This window comes from Alosa sapidissima, chromosome 23 (assembly GCF_018492685.1).
Source record: "Alosa sapidissima isolate fAloSap1 chromosome 23, fAloSap1.pri, whole genome shotgun sequence".
Classification (NCBI taxonomy): Eukaryota; Metazoa; Chordata; class Actinopteri; order Clupeiformes; family Clupeidae; genus Alosa; species Alosa sapidissima.
In genome coordinates, this window is record NC_055979.1 from 7,744,947 (window position 1) to 7,767,914 (window position 22,968).

At 41.4% G+C, this 22,968-nt stretch overlaps 1 protein-coding gene across 2 annotated transcripts in view; it reads left to right on the forward strand.

The window, feature by feature from the left end:
• LOC121698919 (gamma-aminobutyric acid receptor subunit gamma-3-like) overlaps positions 1-22,968 on the forward strand; it is a 47,505-nt gene that overhangs the window by 18,934 nt on the left and 5,603 nt on the right. For both annotated transcript variants that reach the window (XM_042081433.1, XM_042081432.1), the window contains exons 3-7: positions 2,392-2,459; positions 8,972-9,192; positions 11,360-11,442; positions 17,765-17,902; positions 21,323-21,475. In XM_042081433.1, coding sequence (XP_041937367.1) covers positions 2,392-2,459; positions 8,972-9,192; positions 11,360-11,442; positions 17,765-17,902; positions 21,323-21,475 — 663 coding nt within the window. The remainder of the gene's footprint in view (positions 1-2,391; positions 2,460-8,971; positions 9,193-11,359; positions 11,443-17,764; positions 17,903-21,322; positions 21,476-22,968) is intronic.

The window sequence follows — 22,968 nt, forward strand, 5'->3', positions numbered from 1 at the left end:
TGTTCAAGTATCCCACAAACCAGACAGCAGAAAATAATAAGCTGTTCTGAGGAAGTGGGAATGAAACTGAGGGAGGCAGAGATGGTGGATCTCAGCGCTGGACATCGCTGGACGCTGTTCAGAAAAAGCAGGGCAGCGGGCACTCTAAAGGGCAGCAACAGCAGGCAGGCAGGCAGGCACTGAAGTGCCCCTCGAGGGTTACCGCTGGTCCAGTGGCGTGGGTCAAAGAAGATTCAGGCAGTGGGGACGAGTCTGCATCTGGGTTGAGGCCACTGGTGGACATGATGACCTCTCTATGCCCGTGACATGGTGTGCACTGATGGGGGTTTACGTCCACTTGGCCTGTTTTGGCCCTGCGTGCGAGTCTATGTTTTCCATGATGTGCACTGAGGAATTAGGCCTGTATGGACATGCTCACATCTCCCATGATTTTTTTCACCATGTGCCATGTAGAAAAAAAATCATGCCATTTTAATGCGCTTGTTTTGTTTAATATAGTGATATATTTTTCTTTTTCCATTAATGAAGCATACCAACCTTATCTCTGCTTTGGAAGATTGTTGGGGAGACTATTGTGGCCGAGAGAGAGAATACAGTAGCTTGCTTATTCATAGTTAGAATTTCAAGTAGAAGATGATTGTATGGCATCCATGTCTATAGGTACAGCTCTTCACTTATATATTGAGTATATATTGAGTCATGCAACCAACATTTGTCCTTGGCTTGTCTATCTACTAATCATCCAGATTTGCAGCCCCATACCTTGGATTTCTTCCAAAGTATGATTGAACATTCTGGACTTATTGTCCACCCACTGTCACAATGGAGCCTCTCTCTCTCTCTCTCTCTCTCTCTCTCTCTCTCTCTCTCTCTCTCTGTCTCTCCCCCTCATTGTGCAGTCATTCCATAGTCAACTCACATAGCCGCAGTGAATATTCTCCCTCCATTACCTGCAGTCTCTCCATCTCTTCTAAGAATCCCCTGCTTGCGTCGTGTTTACTCAAAAATGCCCCAGCCAAATGCATAGGGAAGATTCTACCTCTCTGACCTGCCTCAGCATGGGTCTTCAGTGTAGGTGTGAGAGAGAAAGAGATGCTGCTAGAGGCTGTGCATAGTCTTTTTTTTCTCCTCAGCATGCTTTTATTTGTTTTTGTGTTTTCTGGAGATGTGCGCTTGATGCTCTGGTCGAGTTTCTGCCTTCACCGTTGGGGGTCCGACAGTGAAAGTTGATGTGCCGATGCCTCATACAGCTCTCAAAAACTCTCAGACATTTCTTTCACTGGATCCTCATCAATGGAAATGTTTTACTTTGTCTTCCATCTGCTCCAGACACGATACCACAGTGCAACCAAGCAGGCCATCGCTGAAATATCAGCATTAACACAGCAATCACATTCCCCTATTCATTGTATGGGGAACATGTCATCATGTTACATTTATACATTAAACTAACATCAACTTTAAGACATTTGACACCATGTAATGAACATATAGCTTAAAAGCATGATAATTAAAGTCACATTGCTCATTTAAAAGATCTGCAATACTTTGTCAATAAATCCTACATTGTGCCTGTACACACACACACACACACACACACACACACACAAAGCATTTATAAAATATATGGCAGTGAAACTTTCATAAAGCCCTACGTGTGATGTGTCTTTTCAAAAAATAGACACACGCATGTCGGTAATAACTCAAGGAATCTAGCAGACCCTTTAAATCTGCAAGATAAAAAGCGAAGAATCCCCCAAATATGTATGCCAGGGATTCTCTCTGAGTGCGGTTAATTATGCGAGTCCAGTGGAATTATTCATGCCCAGGGAGCTGACGTGTTGTGACATGTAGGGCTGGCTGCGATGCTATCCATTGCAGGCTCCCATGACAGTTTAAGTGGCTGATGCCTCTGCCAAGGACTATATAGAGGCAAGGCAAGGGCAAACAGCTGAGAGATAGAGAACTGTAAATCTGTGGGCGCCACATGTAATTTAAGTGCCTGATCACTAACTCTATTTCATACTGACACAAGCAAAGACAAGCACTCTGGCAAGGACTGCACGTGTTTGCACTTGTTATGACTTGACTTCATAAAAAGCGGTTAAGAAGAGTATGAACCGGGGGAGCTTTGGCGCAGGCGGCAGCATCCATACCATATTCGGTCTAAGTGCCAACACAGGGATCCCATCTCTCTCCCGCTCATTTCCTGTCCTTACCGTTCTTTTGCAGTGAAAGGCCAAATGCACACATAGCCTTTCCAAAAAGAATATCAATCATGGGATTTATGTGTCTATTGTTGCCAAAAATCCTGTATAATGCTATTTCTGGGCATGTGTGTTGTTGTAACAGATTGTCAGTGAATGTAAATTTCTGTTTCTCTTGCCATAGGTAAGCCAACAATGGTTGATGTTGACATATATGTGAACAGTATAGGACCAGTTTCATCAATTGATATGGTGAGTATCTCTCTCTCTCTCTCTAACAGACAGACACAAAGACACACTGATGTGAACATAAACATGTCTTTCTGCACAGCGATCTCTTTTCATTTAACCCTGTTAGATTTGATGCACCATACTGAGCGAGTCTGCACTCCTGACCGTCCGAGTTCACCAAAAGGTCACACAGGGTCAGGAGAGCAGGGACATCATGCAGAGGCGTAAGCCACAATCAAACAAACCCACGCGCACACACACACACACACACACACACACTGAGAGCACTGCATGGATGTGTGCTGCTCTGAGGAAGTGCAGCAGGCTCGGTTGGTTAATGAGGATGACTGTGTGTGGGCGTCTGGGCAGTTAACCAGTGGCTGTGTCTCAGACCACCACCAAATTACATCTCCAGGCGTACATTAACAATTCCATAGATGCCTATCAATATAATATAGGAGAGTCCCTAAATCCCCTCACTCATACATATTGCAACTGGAAATATTGCATTTGCGGTAACATATTAAGACCATATCAGTAACAGTGTAAAATTGTCAGGATTATAATTATTTAGTTAAGTGCAGTACATTTTCAGTCAATATGTTGCAATCTTATTTCAGCAAATACTTACCGGTAATAGTCTTAACAAATATTAATTATTTTTTGTGAAGCAAAGAAGCTAGGGTGAATACCAAAGTTTACCAAAGATTGCCAAAATCTGAGTTCTTCTTATTTCTGAGTAATTCAAACATTTGTGGTCTTGTTATGGTAACTAAATGGAAACAGGGGATGGACTCCCACAAGGCGAAGAAAAAAATATCATCCCTTACATAGACTTACATAGAAAACGCTGGAAAGGTGGAAAAATGTCATTTCATCACTGGGCTGGCATAACTGCGAGGCCTCCTCTCTAACTTACATGGATCTTCGCGCAGCGTTCCATCCTCTGAGCGATGAAGTCACAGCACCTTTCCGGTTCATGCATGTCCATTTTTGTTCCAATTCTGGAAGAACGAGCAAGCAAAAGCAGGCTGCCTGCCTGCCTCCAAATGACGGAGGCTAGAAGTGCACATCAATTATGTACAGGGACCTTGTTTGTATCGCAGGCCTTGTGTTTAGCTTTTTGTTCCGTTCTGAAAGCTCATGTACCAAAGTGATTCAGATCTACCCAGCAACCTGTGGCCTGAGCTGTTGCCTAAACTAGTTGAATGAAAGGAGTTCTTTGAGTTTCCATGGTTATGTAATATGGCACCCATTCTCCATGCAAATATTCATTCTTTTGTAGTTGTTGCTGCTGCTGTAGCAGCAGCAGTAGTGTTTACATTTTCAGTGGGCTAATCTCGCTGAACAGTTTGTCACTTTTTGTGTGGATGACTGATGGTTTTAATCAGCTTGCTGAAGACTTTGAGTTCCACAGCACAGAGACAGTAGCATTTTTCTTCATTGCTGTGAAGTGTCTCATAATCTCTCTCATTCCCTGGCTTCACACTCCCAGTAGAACCTGCTTGGGACCCATTATGTTTGCTGTGTCCTCACCAGTAGTGGTTCTGGCTTATATGATGCCCCAGGTGAACCCCATCCAGCGCCTGCACAAAACAGAGAGGGCTCCCACACCACCCCACACGGTGACATGATATATCATTGATGTGAGGTGCAAATGGACAATAGAAAACTGATATGCGCAAATCAAGGTAGCAAATGAAGAGTTTGGTTCCAAAAAGCTATATCCTCCATTTTAATGCATTTTCATAAATCATGTTTCAATCAAAACAACACAAACGCAATTTTATTGATATGACCTGAAATACACAATTAAATTACATGACTTTTTAATGTTTTTAAAAATGGAGATATAGCGTTTTGGAACCAAACTCATTTGGAACAAATATTCCGATGTTATTTATTTTATTTATTTTTTTGCAAACACTTGTGCTGCCCCTCACAAGATACTGCCCTGAGCAACTGTTCATGTCACCAGGTATCAAAAACCACACATGATCCTTACTGCATAAGTTTCTAGAGAACTCTAATATGTATGTTGTTTCCTTGCTGCATAATGCAGGTAGTATAAGGCATGAGATGTTTTTTCCCCTCCATTTGAAAGAAAGGGGATTTTTGAATGAAGTACCAACCAGCACAGTTAGTACACTGGATGCCATGGTTAGAACACTATAGCACTCAACATTTCAATAATTCACAGTGACCCTCTAAAAGCTTCTGCAAATAGGGGCATGATACAGAGTTGGGTTTAGGCAAAGTAAAATTGCAAAATGGCCTCATGATTTAATAAATCATGAAGTGGAACTTTGTTATAGATTTATAACAAAACATGTTGAGTTTGACTGCTTGTTTGATTTTGGAAAGCTACAATTTAGTAGCCAGTCTGATTTTCCCAAACAACCTTGGGTGTGTTTTTGTCAGTGTGGATGAACTGTGGAGCCTGACAGAGATACCATATAACCAAAGGGAATGTGTGAACTTCAGACAAACAACGCACACACATGCACGCACATGCACACACACACACACACACACACACACAAACAAGCACACACACACACACACACACACGCACACACACACACACACACACACACACACACACACATATATATAAACATACAACCATTCACTGTCTCTTTGGGAAATCTCTCAATGTTTCCCTATAATAAATACCACTTGCAGCTTTTTGCTGCCGGAAAAACACATTCAATGTAATACCCCATAAATGGTAGTCTTGGCTGTTTCTTGTAGAGGTAGTGCATCTCATTTCATTTTTCTCTCTCTCTCTCTCTCTCTCTCTGTCTCTCTCTGATGCATCGCTGTGTGTTTTTTAATCATGAGCAAATGTATATAGGCTCTGGAGTCCCTGTGATAAGCTATATAGCATTGCTTTAAATTAATGAATTATTCAACAGATTGTGCAGCGTCAGACACTCTGAAAAGAGTTTCTGCGGTGGCCCGAGGCATCAGATGTGTAGATGGCAACATCTGTGTGTCACGCCATTGACACCCTCACCAGGAAGTTCGGTTGGAGAGTGCCTCAAACAATCACTTTAATGAGACGGAATGCACTTACAAAGGGTAGACAACAGCACACGTTAGTGGGGAGCATTATAGCCTTTATACTATTTATTTGATGGTTGCATTTATCCAAGGAAGACAATTATTGTGTTCTTTTTCAGTTGACGAGTGTTTATGTTTGTGAAATGAAGTAAATCTCAGAATGTGTTTATGTTGAAATATGTCACCCGCTTGAGTGCTTCAGGTCTTTGCAACATTGTTTTAGCTGTTAGGATCCCTACACTGAAGATCAACAGAGGGACACCAGGCCGTACACCCTAGATGCACTCCTTGCAAACACTTCTGGTTTTTGAGTTCACAAGTTCTTGTGACACAAGGAGCAGGCATAAGGCATGTTTGCAGAGGTCTCTAGCCAGGTCAATGAAGTGCTTTACAGGGGTCATGCAGGAGTCTACAGCGCAGGCAAGCAGGGTCCATTCGTACACCCCTATGCTAATGAAGCAATATGGAAGTGTGAGGCACTAATCTTCGAAAGTCATGTATTTGATAATAGATAAAATATCCTTAGAATGGGTGGTCTGACAAGACCAACCCACACAAGTAACACTTCTTTCAGTAGATGAGCTTTGAAAACGTTTTATTTTTTTAGCTACTAATGGATCGCCTTTGAAAGAGATTGTATTCATAGCAGATTGTATCCTGCTTCAGACTGCATGGTAAGGTGTTTTGAATGCACTCATAAGTCACAGAAGTGGTGTTCACTGTTAGCACAATGCTATCTGTTTTCCGTCCCACGCTCAGATCAGATCTTTGTTCTGAAATCAATCCCTCCTGCACACCACGTCCAGTGTGGTGGCATGTTACACAAAAAAACTGGCAAAATTCAGTTGGTCACCCATCTGCATATTTGCACTCTCTCACATACAGTTTGGTCCAGGCACCAAAGCTGGTAGTGATTTGGTGGCATGGCAAGCTGACAAATGCAATTTCTGGTTTCTTGGCACCCCGAGCTGTTCGCTCACCCTTGGCTTGACATTATGTGCCATTTCAAATAGTCATAATTCAAAGATGGAGTTTCAATCTCCCCAAAAATACTGGTGTGTGTGAGTTTGATTGAGGTTGAACATTGTTTTTTTAAAGACAATAAGTAAAGGATGTCAATGCAGATGATTTAAGCAGAGACATCTCACCCATATGTTTCTTTCGATTGTAATGTGTTCAATTAACATTATACTCTTTTATAGCCTATGTTGTATTCTTATCAGAGTGCCCCGTGTAAACACAATAAATTGAATGTGACACTAGTGTTTCTTTTCGCCTCATTTTTGGCATCTTCTCTCACTGAAGTGTCGGGTCTCATTGAAAGAAAGGTAGGAGACATCAAAGCAATAAAGAGACCATCTAAGTGTCTCGAACCCATCAAGACAGCTTCATATAACCCTGATTTTTTTGTCTCCCAGAGACACCTTTAATGGTTCATAATTCAAATGGCTTTTATGTCTGGCCATTTTTCACAATCTCTGTCGTCTCGCTCGCCCTGCTCAAGTCAGGAACAATTAATTTGTGCCGTCGTGTGGAGGTCTCAAGCTAAAGTTGGAGTTGGTTTGCACACACACATACACACACACCCTCACACAATCTCTCACTCTCTCTCTCACTCTCTCTCTCTCTCTCTCTCACACACACACACACACACACACACACACACACACTTGGTTAACCTCCAGCACTGCCCATGCTCCTTTTCAAATGTTAAACTGTGGAGGAGAAACAACTAAGAAAAGACAGCGAGAAAGAAGGCATAGAGAGTTTATTTCCTACCAGAGCCTCAAATGACCTTAATCATGCAGTGGAACACACCCATACCTAACTACCAATCATTATCATTATCACTCAGCAGCTTAGAAATTGGCACCTAAACAATGTCCAGATAATAGTGTTTAATCAGGTTTCTCATTATTACAGTTAGCACGTCCAATGCAAAATGCATTAGGGCTTTATTCCCTAAAGCCCATGCTAACTCTTACCACACTACATGCAGAGTTGGTCTGTTAGATAGCTGTGGATAAGCTCTCTCCACTGTGGATGAAGCTTTGTGACTCAGACAGCTTTCTCTTGTGTCTGTTGGTTACCATAGAGCTGATCTGTAATTGAATGTAGTTTCCGGTATGTGGGTCAACTCTGTCCCTAAGTGCCATTGCTACTGGATGACCCCAGATTACAGTAAAAAGTCTTTAGCACCTGAATTACGATGACATGCCCTATATTTATTGAGACAACTGTAGGAGCTTTTCTAAATAAAATGTAAACGTTGGATATTCATAACTTAAAGTATAGTAAAGGCTTTAATTGTATACAATACATAGAATAATATTTAATCATTTATTTTATGGCTATACCCTTTGAGTCTTCCCTGTGCTTTTTCCGGCCAAAGGGGAAAATGTTGGAGCATTTGTCCCAAACATTTGACCTTTTAATCAACACATTTACGAGAGCCCTGTCCTCCTTGATTGCGGTTAGACTGGCAGTGCAATAATGCACTCTGCCGCTCCGTGATTCACCCTCGTGTCTACAGCTAAAGGTCAGGGCTACTAAGTGAGCGCTCTTGTGGACATCTGGTCTCTAATTGGACCTGTATGATGCACTTCTCTGTCACATGCTAGCCAAGAGAGTTAGGAAAAGGTCAGGCTGCAGTCAGGCCCGGTGACAGAAGAGCTGAAAGTCTTTTTATTCAGTCTGAAACGTGTGGACACTTTATGTAACTATTGTGTACATGTTCTAGAGGCACTTTGCACCTGAGAAAAGGTTTGTTATAGATTTAAAGGTTCATTACATTTTACATTACATTACATTTAGCAGACACTTCTTGACCAAAGTGACTTACATATGTCAGCTATATTACAAGGGATCACATTGTCCCCGGAGCAACTTGGGGTAAAGTGCCTTGCTCAAGGGCACAACGGTGGAAGCCGGGAATTGAACCGACAACTTTCAGGCTACTGCACGCTAACCCAGCTCCTTAACCACTACACTACCACCGCCCCCGGTTCAGTCGAGGATTGTTTTGAAACTTCTAAACAAGGTTATACCGGGAGGTTATGTCTTAGTTGAATGTTCATCCCTATGGGAACATGGTGCACAAAACTTTTTTGAGAGAAAATGGGTAGAGGATAACAGCTAAAGGGGTCATTTGGGATGCTTTAAGCAATTAGCTATTAATAGCAATACACTTGTTTTTTTGTGTTGTTATTTATTTATTTTTAAAATGAGCATACGTGGTTCAACCCTAGGAGGTCCCTGCAGATGAAATAATGATGTGTGCAGTAACTGCAGGGTGCAGTACATCAAAAGGCCAACTGTTGTAAATGGTTAAATCAATTCTTCTAATGACTAAATTCTATGATATTAATCTTTCCGTGTACTGTATGTCTCCTGATCATTTTATTCTTGTTGTATTCTAGCCTAAAAGATGTGTAACCCCATTAAATATATTTGACTTTGGGTTACAGGAGTACCAAATTGACATCATATTCGCCCAGGCGTGGACAGACACGCGTTTGAGGTACAACAGCACCATGAAACTACTGACCCTCACCAGCAACATGGTCGGACTTATATGGATACCGGACACCATCTTCCGCAACTCCAAACGCGCTGAAGCTCACTGGATCACCACTCCCAATCAACTCTTAAGGATATCAAACGATGGTCGGATACTGTACACACTGAGGTAAATAAACACAACTGGTTCTCCTCTGCTCAGCAAGATGCCTGACCACAGCTCTTGACCATATGTAGTTTTGAGTTTTGGTCGGTTTGGAGAGCTTTCATAAAAGAGTTTATTTTGAAAGGGTTTCTTTGCTGTATTTGTGTTGCCAGTAGCTACTGCAAGCAATAGCTTGTGTCTCTACTGGTTATGAAATGTGTCACTCCTTAATGTGTGTACCTGTCTTGCTATATACAGTATGTCATAAAAATAGAGGACATCATAGAGTAGCCATGGTGATATGGGTGTTTTGGCCCCCTGGACAGTAAGTAGCAGGAGTCAGCTCAGGCCACTTCTCCACTCTGTTAAAGGGGTGTCTGTACTCTGTGCTTGATTCCCGGTACGAGATGGAACAGCCTAATTTGTTATGAACGCAAGCAGGCAAATCCTAGTGACCGGGTGGGGCAGAGCCAGCGCGCATTTCTGAGGCGGGCTTGGGCACGTGAACGCGGAGTGACAACGAGCGAGGGGGGGGGGGGGGAGGGGGGGTTGAGGGCATGCAGACGTGTCAGCTTCAATCTCCATTCATCCCCCCGTAACCGCACAGAGCCACCGCAAACACCACTGACATTCTCTCAGGACTGAGGGAGGAGATGATGGAGCGAAGTGGAGGAAGAGGAGGAGGAGGAGGAGGAGGAGGAGGAGGAAGGGGAGGAGGAGCTGGTGGTGAAGTGGAACTGGAGCAAATTTGTGACTGATTCTGGGACATAGGGAGCACAGGCTGACCTATATACTTTTAGGGACTGAGAGAGCCAGTCCCCAAGCCACTCCCAGTAGCTGAGGGGTTTTAATCAATTTGCAGGACACTCTCTGACATGGAACTGACTGACCTGAGCTGTACAGCTGTGCTGTAGCTGGCCAGCTCCATTTGACCACTCAGAGTCCTTTTTAGTACTCAGTACTGAGTCCATTTACATTGTGGCAAAGTGATTTCACAAACTAAATCTCAAGTTAGAGTGTAATTTGGCTCTTGTATTTACCTTATTCCGTGCACAAACAGAGGAGGAAGGGGGGGTCCGCCATCTTTGTCCACTTTGTGTTTGAACTTCCCATTGAGCAGTATCCATTGCGATACATTGAGATAGCAGAGTTCTATCGAGATGACTGGCATCATATGTATGGGTCATCCTAAAGTTAGGAATGTTTATTTTTGGTGACTAAAGACATTTCTGTAATACACCTGAAGTTAGGATAAGAACACTGACTTTTTTCCTTAAATCAGAGCCTAAACATAGTTACCAAACAGATAAGATAGGATTTGCGAATCAGGAAGTTTCTGTAATAGCCAACGGCTCCGCATTAAGTGTTTTGGTTTTTAGCATTTTAGACAGTACATAATGCATTGGGTTTTGGGTAAAAAGAAAGAAAGCACTTTACAAGAATATAAGAATTATGACAATTATGTATTGACATACTGTGCTGAAAATGGCCAGTCCTTCTCTAAAATATAGCTCCATACGATACGGGAGGCTACTGCTGCATATCATCTACTCACTCCATAGAGGTGAATAGCCTTGTGTGGCGAAGTACAATTTTGCCATCGGACCTCCTGATGCCATTTTTTGTTTCCTCTCAAGTTAGACTCTCCATCTTCTACTGCCGTGTTATCCAATGAAGCTTAGCCATAACCGACCGGAAGTTTGCACACAAAGAGAATGAAAATAATGTTATAAAATGGGCGTGGCAGAATAAGGTGAATACCCAGAACATAAATAGATTATTTAACCTGGTTACTCCTAAAGTGAAAATAAACTCATTTATGTGGTCACTGTAAGCAAAACGGACTTTAAACATGAAGACAACTCTGGCTACAACATCACAGCAGTGCTGCTAGAATAGACTCACCTGTCGTGCTTGCAACAAAAAAGGTAAGCTCTGTTGCTAGGGATTAGCAACCGTCGCTATGCTGGTCAACAGCACCCCTCCTGTTCGACGTGGATGTATTTTTGGCTGATGCACTTCGCTTTGCTGCTAATTAGCTGCGTTGAGGCGAGGCAAGGCCCCTTGAGCCAGGGGGGTTTAATCTGGATATACCCCAGGCCCGAGGCAGAGCTCACAGCAGCACAGCGCAGCACGGTGCTGTGCCTCGCCAACTCTAACTCCCGACTCTTTGACTCTCGCTGTTCTGCAGGATGACCATCAATGCGGAATGCCAGCTGCAGCTGCACAACTTCCCCATGGACGAGCACTCCTGCCCCCTCAGCTTCTCCAGCTGTGAGTAGCCAAGTGAAACAGATCCAAGAGCAGTGGTCTTTTTTTCCCCTAACAGTGGGGTCTTAATGTGGGGGATTGCAGGTGGTGAACCTGAAAGTGTATCAGTGTGCTTGCCTGGAATGCACTTTTGGCTTTCACTTTTCAGTATAGCAACAGCAACAAAATAAATATATTGTATTCTGCTTTATGTTTAAAGATGTGGGTCTGTGATAGTCTTCCACATGTCTGATTTGGTTTCAAATCTGTCTCAGTCATGCTATTTGTCATGGCTATTGGCTATATTTGACACAATAGATCAGGCATTAACCAGTATTACCATACCAGTGGTGTAGTTTTGGACAGTTATGAAACTACTAATACCCCCATCACTAAAGACAACCAGGAATCATTATTTTAGATGGGTTTAAAGCTGCAGTTGGCTGACAGATTGAGGGGAGTCAAAACTTTGAATGTTTACTTACAACTCTCATGCCCCTCCCCCACTACCACCGAGGCCCTCTCATCGAATTTGTGCTTGTCAGAGCGCACCAGGCTGCACCAGACTGTGATTGACAGTCAGATCTCACACAGCCCTGCTCTGATTGGACCAGAAGAACCGGGAGCTGTGGATTTTTGCAAAACAATTAACCGGCTCTAGGTGGAGGTAGAAGTGTGGGTTTTTTTCTAAAACCGGCTGATTTATGTTGTTCTGTCGGAGCGTAGTGTCGGTTTCAGTGAATATGATCAAACAAATCTTGTCAACTGCAGCTTTAAATGATAATATGTTCTCAAAACAGTGTAATTTACTTATTGTGATGATAAAAATTGCTTAGGCTACAGTTATGTTCAGTTATGTTTGAACTAAAACTGCTAACATTCTGTCTGACTGCTGTTACGGTATCACCATGAGAACCGTAATGTGTTTCATTGCCTGCATTCTCAAAGCACTTAACCTTCTTCGGTTTGGCTCAACTGCATAGCTGTCCGTCCTGCCCATGCTATGCCCATGCTATGCCCACTGTACCAGTGCCAGCAGTCACTGTTTCCTTTTAAAGACTCATTCTGTAAACTAGGATTGTGGGTGGTATACCTGATATCAAAGCAGTAAGGCTGACTGGTTTTGTAGCCTCCAAGGCTGTTCTGGGACCAGCCGTTTCTGTTGCTCTTGAAAGACTTGAAAGACAGCTTAAGGTTACAGCTGGTGTAGAGGACCCCAAGTGAATATGTTTGGCTGATTTCCACCTTGTGTTGTTTCTCTGATTTCCCCCCCTGATGTAACAAAGTATCATTTTGACTGAGTACTCTTAAGCCTGCTTGCGGGTAGGTGGGTGGCTAAAGTGGAATCGTGTTTGAATGGTTCTCATTTTTACTCTGCTATTTTTCACTAATATTACAATTGTGGAGCACAGCAGATATGCAACTTTCACACGTCTCGGCTCTGTCTAATTTAAGGTTGTGGGTGTTGATGTTCCCATCAGACACGGGTGGTTTGCACTTGGTCTGTTTTCTGTTCGTCTGTTTTCTCAGCTCCAATGTCTCTCCTAAAGGTTATTCCCTGAAAGTAGAGACCAGTGTTTTCAACAACAGCTTACTTCCCCTCACCTTTGGCCTGCTTTGAAATGTAGGTGGCTATACAGACAAGACTGCCAAAACGCAACTCTAAATTGCTATCTTTTCTCCTAGTTGCAGGGTTTATTTACCTGTTGCAATGAAAAGGAAAACCTTTGAGCCGTACAGTATGTCACGGGTATGTGTATGTGTGTGTCTATGCCAGGGGATCACTCACCAGCCATCACACAGACATTTTACTAATGCATTGTTAATCAGCAGCCTGAGAGGGCTGCAGTGAGGTGGAAAACGAGTGGTTTTCTTTGCTTTTTTGGCTCTGGTCTTGAAATGCTAATCATAATCTCAAGTGCATTTTCAAATAAGCAGCCTTCCAAATAATCTGCATACTCAGTGCTGATATGCACTAATGCACCCCTTCCAAAAAACGAGGTCTCCTCATTAATAAAATCCAGCAAAGCTCTGCGGCTTCAGCCATACGCCGAGCCAGTCCAGGTGAGAGAAAAGGAATGTATTTATTCAACTGTCTGATATCCAAATGTTGAAGGTGAAATAAGCTTGATTCAGCTCTTCCCCTTTTGATATGGAAAGGAGAAATGATGATGTGAACTCGTAAATAGTAAACTCTCCTTCTGGTGCTGACCAAACTTTTAATCAATTTATGGCACAGAGTCTCTGCTTTTTAGAAAAGAGGTCGCTCTGACCTCTTATCAAGAAAAGTGATGACGCCTGCAACATACAACCCTAACATGGAATGTTAAAGGCCTCTGAGTCTGGTGGAAGGACACAGAGAGAAATATTGAACATATAGAAATATGTGGCACTTACTTAGTCTGGTTTTCTGCCTCCTCTGTATTTTTCTGCATCTTTCTATGCTTTTGTGCTTATATGTCACTAAACTAATTACTTAGTTTTTTTTCCAAATTAAAGGATTAATTCGCTCAGTTATAGTTCCAGGCTTGCAGTAAGACTGTGTATCTGTCAAAAGATGACTGATTCACGCTGTGATGTAGCATTGGGCCACTCCTGCGTTCCCATGGAGATAGATGTTTACTTATTTATTTATTTACCCCCTGTATTTTCTCCTCTCTTTGTTCATGGGATAAAATCTATAAAATTTGATTATGGCTGACAATGAGCAGCATGCCAGAATCCTTCAAATGTTCTGTACAGTAGTGATTTAACTCATTTATGGAGTGGGTGAGATGCAATGTCGGTCAACAAAAGAAGATTGAGAAAATAATAAAATAGAGAGAGAAAACAGACACAGAATATCAAAACAACATGCTTCAGAACTGGACTCCAGAAATAGCTGTACCAGGTTTCATCCCTGCCTGCAACCTTTCTGAGCATATATTTAATTCATTTTCACTAAATGCCAACATTTACTGAACGTGTATGCCTTCTCCAGAGGTACTGTTGACAAATGTGCACACATTTGTTTGTGTTTTGTTAAATTAAGTGAATAAGTGAATAAGAAAAATCCTTTGCCCCAGAATTATGTCCATTGGTAAGAGTATTGACATACAGTATGCACAAATTCCCTAATTAAATATTTCATTATTTATCTTAATAACAGATGGCCATGCATCAGCTCAACGAGGACTGTTTAGCAAAGCTAAGTAGATGCAATCTGTTAGAGAAAGGCCATAAAACAATACAAGATTTTATAATTAATCAAGTCTGATTTAAAACGCATAATGTAGGACACACTGTAATGTAAATATGGAATTATTATTAAGTAATACAACTGAACGATGACAAATCTGATTCCTTTTTCATGAATAATTTAATAAAATAATAATGACCTTTGTCCAACAGCATATGGCATATTATGTGCAGTCTGCTGACAACAGTTTGGCTTCTGCCCACACTTGACATTAATTATCTAACATTATAAATAGTTTATCTTCTCATGACAGAGCAGAACAAGAAGCATAGGTCAAAGCCCTGTAGAGTTTTGAATTAAAATGAACTCCGAGCCATACTGTGATACTGGATTATAGATACTCTGTTAGTATTTTATGCATCAAAAACTCAAACCTCACTCAGAAACCTTACTTTCCAGGGTTAATACCATAATAGTGACAGGTAAACATGTAACAAAACATATGTATTGGCATTAGTACCTGCTCATAACTGTTTCATGAGTACATTGAGAATTAGCGTTCAGCTGTTTAACAGATAGGGTGTGAGTCCAGAGGTAGTGGTGAGAACACAAACAAAACCACCCACACATAAGCTGTATGCACAGTGGTTCTCTCTCTCTCTCTCTCTCTCTCTCTACATGTCCCTGCTTGCTCTGTCTCTCCCTCACACGCGCACACACACCTACACCTTTGCAGAGAACGAGGAGCTCTCCTATGGATGGATGCACACACACACACACACACACACACACACACACACACACACACACACACACACACACACACACACACACAGGAAACCAGTGGTCACCCATGGAGTACAATGCAATGTCAGTTACTGTATGTGGTGTCTTTCTCTCTTCTCTCTCTCTCTCTCTCTCTCTCTCTCTCTCTCTCTCTGTGTGTGTGTGTGTGTGTGTGTGTGTGTGTGTGTGTGTGTGTGTGTGTGTGTGTGTGCGTGTGCTGCGAGTCAGCATAGAAAACATGGCACATAGTTAATCAGAAATGCACAACACACATTTAGTACCTAATGAGCCTCAGTGCCACAGCAGAGTGAAAATCAACTCCGTCCACTATATAGTGCAGTGACAGGAGAAATGGAGGGAGGAGCAGGAGGGAGGGAGGGAGAGAGAAGAGGGGGAGAGCATAACAGACATCAGAGCCAGATGAGAGAGAAAAAAAACAGACAGACAGGTAGAAAAGGAGAGTGGAGGAGTGGAAGATAGAGGAGTGGAAGGTGCACAGAGACAGATAGATAGTAGAGGAAAGAGAGAGAGAAAGTTGTTCATTAGTTTGAGACATGCAGGCAGAGGGGAGGCTGTGTTGAAGGTGATGGAGGTTGCCAGTGTGTTATAGAGAAATCCCAGCTCAGCGTGGCTCCAGCATCAGTGCAGAGAAATGGGGGCTAAAGGTGCATAATTACTGTAAGGCGAAGCCCTGGGCTATCCCCAGCCTCAGCCAGACCGCACCAGGGAAGCCAGAGCTGCTGTGATGGAGTACAGACATCTACTGTATCTGCACACTGCAGAATGGAGTCAATATACTGTACAAGCTACCTGAACAACAAACAAGCAACTTAATAAATCAATCCAGTCCACTACAGTAATTGTGGTCAATAATGGTGAGGGTATTTTTTTTTAATCTTTTCATTGTGATCGATCAAAGCAGCATGTTTTAGATGAATTCTCTCAGAGGAAGAGGCCAAAAAGTACAAACAAAAACATAAATTGTGTACTTTCTTCATCCTTTACTGTCCGAGCGTGCAGTAAAGAATAGCAGAACGACCTCCAGTGCCTCATATACAGTAATGTCTGTCACGTAAGTAGATGAAATAGCCCTATACAGGACACAGAACACTTCAAGGTGAGGATAACATCTAACCCATTAGTAAGAACCTCAGAGAGAGCGAGCGAAAGAGAGAGAGAGAGAGAGACGCAAGTCTTTATATGTGGATATAATGGCAAGTGTGTGGGAGGTTAGAGAGATGTAATTGCCCTGTGCTGTGTCTACAGTATCAAAGATATGCCATGTGTCTGTCGGGCTCAAACACTAAACTGGAACCACCGCACACAGTGCAACCTAAATCACCAGTCGTGACAGCCAGTGGATATAAAACTATTAGTAAATTCAAATGACGATTGCATAACTGTGTTTAAAACCAAACTGGAGGCAGACTTGAAGCTTTGCATCACAGTCCAGTATGAGTAAGAGAAAATGTTAGCATTTTGTAGTACAGTTATCAAGAGATTCTGTATGTGTCTGTCTTTACTGTGGCAATGTGTGAGGAGAAAAAAGCCCTCTGCTTAGTTTGTTCTCACAGAGAGTGATGAACTGAGTGACTCCCATGTAAGCCGGTGTGAAGACATAGCCTAAGCATTTGTTCTTTAGGGTTGTTATCTCAGCCTGCTCTGTCAAAGTGATTTGCCAAATCATCAGCTGTGTGTGTGTTGGGGAGGGGTGTGTATGCCTACGAATGTGGTTGAATGAGTGTGCTGTCCTTTATTTTATTTTTTTTGGCTGTGCGTTGCTAACAACATAGTACAGTGTGAGCACCGCAGGCTAATTTGTTACACTTCACTTGAGCCTATTAGCAGTAATGGCCCAAGAGATAAGTTTGACTGAGTAATGAACCTCTCAACATGACATGTCAGGCCACTCCACTCCCACATTAAACATTACACATAACAGTGCAGCGTTTTTTACTATGAAGAAGTCAACAGCATGCTAGTTAGCCACATAGCTAACAGTTAGCATTTTGCTCTGCCCTGCCCTATTGCATTGCTGATTCTGATTTAGATGTTGACGTATTAGATTATACCAATTCAACATGTTAGGCCCTTAGGGCCAGTTTCATCAGAGATGATTTAAGATGACAATTACAAAACATCTGTGTAAGTGCTTGTCATTTTTTCAATCATTATTTATTTATTTTCCCCATGTATTTCTAATATTTTCTCATCATTATTATAATTAAACCTTCAATATTTTCCTTGGCCCCCTTTATTAATATCCCTGCAGCACATGATAAATGGTGCTCTCTTTAAACTCATGAACATCAGAGGCTGGGTCATATTTCATTAGTTGGGTGCTAGGGGGGGTTACTGGCTCACCCGTCTCTGTAATTACAGACGGTTACCCTCGAGAGGAGGTGATTTACAAATGGAAGAGGAACTCAATTGAGCTCTCTGACCAGAAGTCCTGGCGCCTCTACCAGTTTGATTTCACAGGCCTCAGGAACACATCAGACATCATGACAACAACAGCAGGTAGGCCTACTTCTGTTGAATGTTTGTTTATGTAAATCTCCTCCTTTAGAATTATCAGTGTACTGTAATGTAAGTTGAAAGTAGTTTGCAGTCAATATAAAAATGGCATGAATGTCACAATTTCTTATTTTATTGCATTGATTTATTTACACTTCATCATACACAAAATCATACAATGATAGTTTGCCTGACTTGTTAAAAGATGTGCTCTCATGATTTCCGGTTAGTAACTGCAATGAATGAATCTTCTGCGTTATTTGCATTTTCCAAAAAGTGCCTTACAATTACAGGTAAAAGCAAATTCTTACCATGTCTTAAATTAGCATTTATGATTATTTTTTCTATTACCTTACATCTCTCTATCTCAGTCAGAACCTCTTTGGTCTGAAAGACAGTTTGCTAAATTTGATGCAGTGACCAAAAACAAAATGATTGGACACAACTGTGAGAATGATAACAACTGCCAGAGGCACTCTGAATCTGGAGAAAGCCACTTTTCTCAGTTTGATGTGAATGAATCGCCTCGTGACAGGCTCCTCACCACTGTAGCCAAGCGACAGCAGGTTGTACATCTGCTGTCTGGACAGGAAGTCGAGCCTCAACCAAGCTAATTGCTAAGCGAATCAGCTGTGGCCAACCACAGGCAAAAGGAATCCACTTCTCAAAGTTGGTCATGTCCACTTCACTCCAGTGGATGAAATTTGAATAATTGCACCAGCCGAGCATACAAACTGATCTGGATTCAGTTTGAAATGCCAATGATGTCGTTTAAGAATGGCCTACATACAACCCCACATCAGAAAAAGTTGAGATATATTTTCATTTTCATTTTGATGCCAGCAACATGTTTCAAAAAAGTTGGGAGAGGGAATATTTACCACTGTGCTGCTTCACCTCATTTAACTAATTAGTTCATTTAACTCCACACCGTCATAGATGTTGGGTTTCGAACTGAGCACTACTGTCAAACAAGTTGGATAGGTTGGATACTTGGATGGGCCCTCTCCTCTCCTTTTCTTTACAGAAAGAGGTCTGGTTTTGATGCAGTGCCACCTGAGGTCCAAAAGACCACAGCCATCTAATATTGTTTTTCAGCTCTATCCCTTGTTTGCAAAGATTTATCTGGATTCTCTGAATGTTTTAATTATATTATGTCCTGTAGATGATGAACTCCCAAATACTTCACAATTTCATGTTAAGAAGCATTCAAATTACATTTGTGCACAGGTTTACACAGAGTGATGAATACCCCTACATCTTTACTTCTAAGAGACCCTGCCTCTCTGGAATGCTCATTTTCATATCCAATCATGTTGCCAGTTGCCCTCATTAGTTGTGAAACATTCCTCCTTTTTTTACTTAATTTACTTACTTAATCATAACTTTTTCCAGCATTTTGTTACCCCGTCCCAACGTTTTTTGATACATGTTGCTGGTATCAATTATTTTCCATGAAATAGTCAAATTTGTCATTTTCAACATCTAATATGTTGTCTGTGTCCTTTTTGCAACTGAATATGAGTTTTGCAATAAGAGATTTGCAGATTATTACATTCTGTTTTTATTCGCATTTTACACAACGTCCCAACTTTTTCTGATTTGGGGTTGTACACCGCTGTTTGTTGCAGCGTAAAGTGTGATACTTTGGCATGTTTTAGCTTTAGTCATAGCTTATGTATATTCATGTCAGTGTCAGTGAAGGTCATTTCAGAGCAATTTGCTTAATAATGTGCAGTGACTGCATTTGGGGGGGGTCTGACAAGAGATTAATGTATGATAAATTACATATTCAATTTCTCTTGATCCCAACTACCCATTTGTGCATATACAAATAGAAAATAGAAAAATAAACTGAGATTAATGCATGGACATTATCATCTAAAATTGGTCAAGGTTGTACACCAATGTAAGAAATCACATGGTTATTTGTCTCTTGACAAATCTTTCTATTGCTCCTCCAGTAACTAGTCTTCAAATGACTTCTGTAATACATTTTAATGTGTTTGCCACCACCTTTCAAAATTAATGAAGTTTTGAAAAGTGCTCACGATTGCATTATATATTAATCTACCTAGAGGTGTAATTAGCCTCAGTTAACCTTATTTTCAAGAAGCATACTCTATGTGACATTGACAGAGCTTTATTAGGGTTCACTTTTTGAACTCTCATGCTCACTTGCTCTCTTCTACCCAGTCCAGATCTAAACCTTGAAGTTCAAAAGCAGCGATAGACTGTATTGTTAATGTTGAGTGCACGTTGAAGAGCTAGACCCAGATTTGTGTGCAAGGCAAACTGTTTGGGAGGGAGGAGAGAGGGGAGAGAGAGGAAAGGAGGGAGGGATGGAGGGGGGGGTGGAAGGGAAGGAGAGTTTCAGCAAGCTCTTCTGCATGATGATTATGTCTTGATCTAAAAATATCTGTAATTAATTTGCATTTCTTTGACTTCTGACGAGACAGATTCTGTAGATTTGCATTGTTTCATCTAGTTTCTGCACATACTAGTATACAGTAATCATGACAGTTTTGTGTGCTAAGTGAATCTCTTTGTACAGTATGCACAATTTGTTGCAATAGAATGCTCTCTCACTTCCCTTTCAAGTTGCTTGCTTCGTGTTAGGCCATCCTACCCAGTTTTATACATGCATAGAATTAAGCAGTGTGTGACAGCACTGTGGAAGTGGAAGAGGAATCACACTCTGTCAACATTGGTGATATAAAGTATGGGGATTATTATTTAGAATGGTCTAGTTGATGCTCTAGTTTCAATGTTGTAGCTCTAGTTTAGTGTTTATAACCATTTAAAAACATCCTCGTGTGCCTTGGTACTGCACACTAGTGGGGGAAAGTGACATTTGGTTTCCAAGGAAAGTAGAACACTGAGGACGTGGATCTAGACCACTGGTCACCCATGTAGACAAGCCTTCATCTGTCAGTTGACATGCCTGAGATGACTTTTTTATGTAAACATGAAGTTCCTGCAAATTCTACTGTGCACTTATTTTCATTTGAATATTACTATGATTTCAGTTGCACACTAAAAGATCTTTAATGTATCATTTTTTTTATATTTACAGCGATACGATAGTTGGTTCAATAAAGGACATATTAATTCTTTATTATCTATTATTAATGGCATGTTTTTTGGTGGAGTTACTTATCATTCATCTTGGGAAAATATGTACACAATGCTAGTACCAACAGTGAAATATAAACCAGTGTCCTTCAAGGAAATATAGGATTACATTAGGTAGCCTTATTTTGTAATTCCACCAGCTGGCATGTCAAAACCACATAACATATTGCCTTTTAAAATACCTTAAATTATCCCAAGTGTGTTGTCTTAATAAATCAGGCCTTGTGCCTGTTTTTGAGTCATTTAAGGATTCAGCGTTCCCCATTTCTGTCTCTGCACTGTGTCCAGGCGATTATGTGGTGATGACAGTCTACTTTGAGCTAAGTCGACGCATGGGCTACTTTACCATCCAGACCTACATTCCCTGCATCCTAACGGTCGTCCTCTCCTGGGTGTCCTTCTGGATCAATAAGGACGCCGCTCCCGCAAGAACAGCCCTGGGTAAGGAACAGCTAATTTTACCATCTCCTCCCGAGTCTGACGAGGAATAAAAAATAAAAAAAACATGCACACACGCGTTGCATGTTCAAAGACTGTTTTCTCCAGTGTTCAATTAGGTGGGCTTGCAGCAGGAGTGGGATTTAGTTCAACTCATTATGACAGTTGAAAATATCAAAGATATCAGTTTGAGAAAATGGATTAAGGCGATCTTCTATGATGACTGTTCCACGGGTTTTAAAAGCAGAACAACTGCTGTCCTTGATTTGTTCCATGTTAGAGTATTAATGATGATTTCACCAAGATAGGATGGAAGTGGTTTGGGGTCTGTTTATTGAGGACTCCAACACTCACACTCATAATTGTCTTGTTTATGCTCAAGGCATTATGATTTGATGTCATGATGTATGTGTGCATTTATTCAATGATTTTAAGAATGCCAGAAATTTTCATTAAATTATTCTTTTTTTGTATTATTTATTTCCATGCTACTTTCTCCACTACATTGCATGCAAATTCATTTTTGTCCATGTAAACCAGCACAATCATCGACAGCAGGGGTAAGTAAATGTCAAATCTCTGCATACACAATTCATCCAATTGTCTTTTCCCTTAACAGGAGTGGCATTGACTTGAGATAAATGCTAATAAATAAATACAGAATTTGAGCAAGTGTAACACTGCTCTACAGCAAAGTGCCACATCAATGAAGATGTGTCATACCAAGGTGCTACTCGACACCAACAACACATACAACCCCCCCCCCCACCCCTCCTCTGTCATATTTATATAGTTATACATTTTAAGGAGTGTGGGTCTATTTTTCTATTTTGTTTTTTTTATTATTATTATTTTAGAGAGATATATTTAACAGTATTTATGTATGCAAATAGAGCTTGCCTTTAACACACTTGACACCCCTGAAAACAGTCAACAAACTCCCGCTGTCTGAAGTGGGGGGGGGGGGGGGGGCAAAGATAAACCATTATTCTCTGAGAAAAGTGTTATGGTCTCAAATAAAGAGCTTTGCTGTGCAGACCTCTGTGGTCACCAAACGAGTGCAAACCTCGAGATAAGAGGCATTCTAGATAGTGAAGGAAATCACAGTGCTCTGTTTTTCACAGGAAAACGTCTTGGTGCTCTTTCTATCAAATGATATCACAGAATTTGTTTAAGATGAGAGCCATTTTGCAAATAATGGACTAAAAGGGAAACGTCTTTTGCAACGTTATTTTGCAAATAATGGACTAAAAGGGAAAGGTCATAAACTGGTCCATTTTGCTGACTATAACTGTCACAAAGGATACATTTATGTGATAGAGTTCAAAAGACACTTTTGTGAAAACTGACCAAAACTCTGTATAAACACACCTGTACCACCTACACCTGAAATACCTCAGGAGACAACTGTGTGTGTGTGTGTGTGTGTGGGGGGGGGGGGGGGTACCCAGATGGTCTCCTGTGCAATGTCATGGTGTTTGACATTACTGTCCATC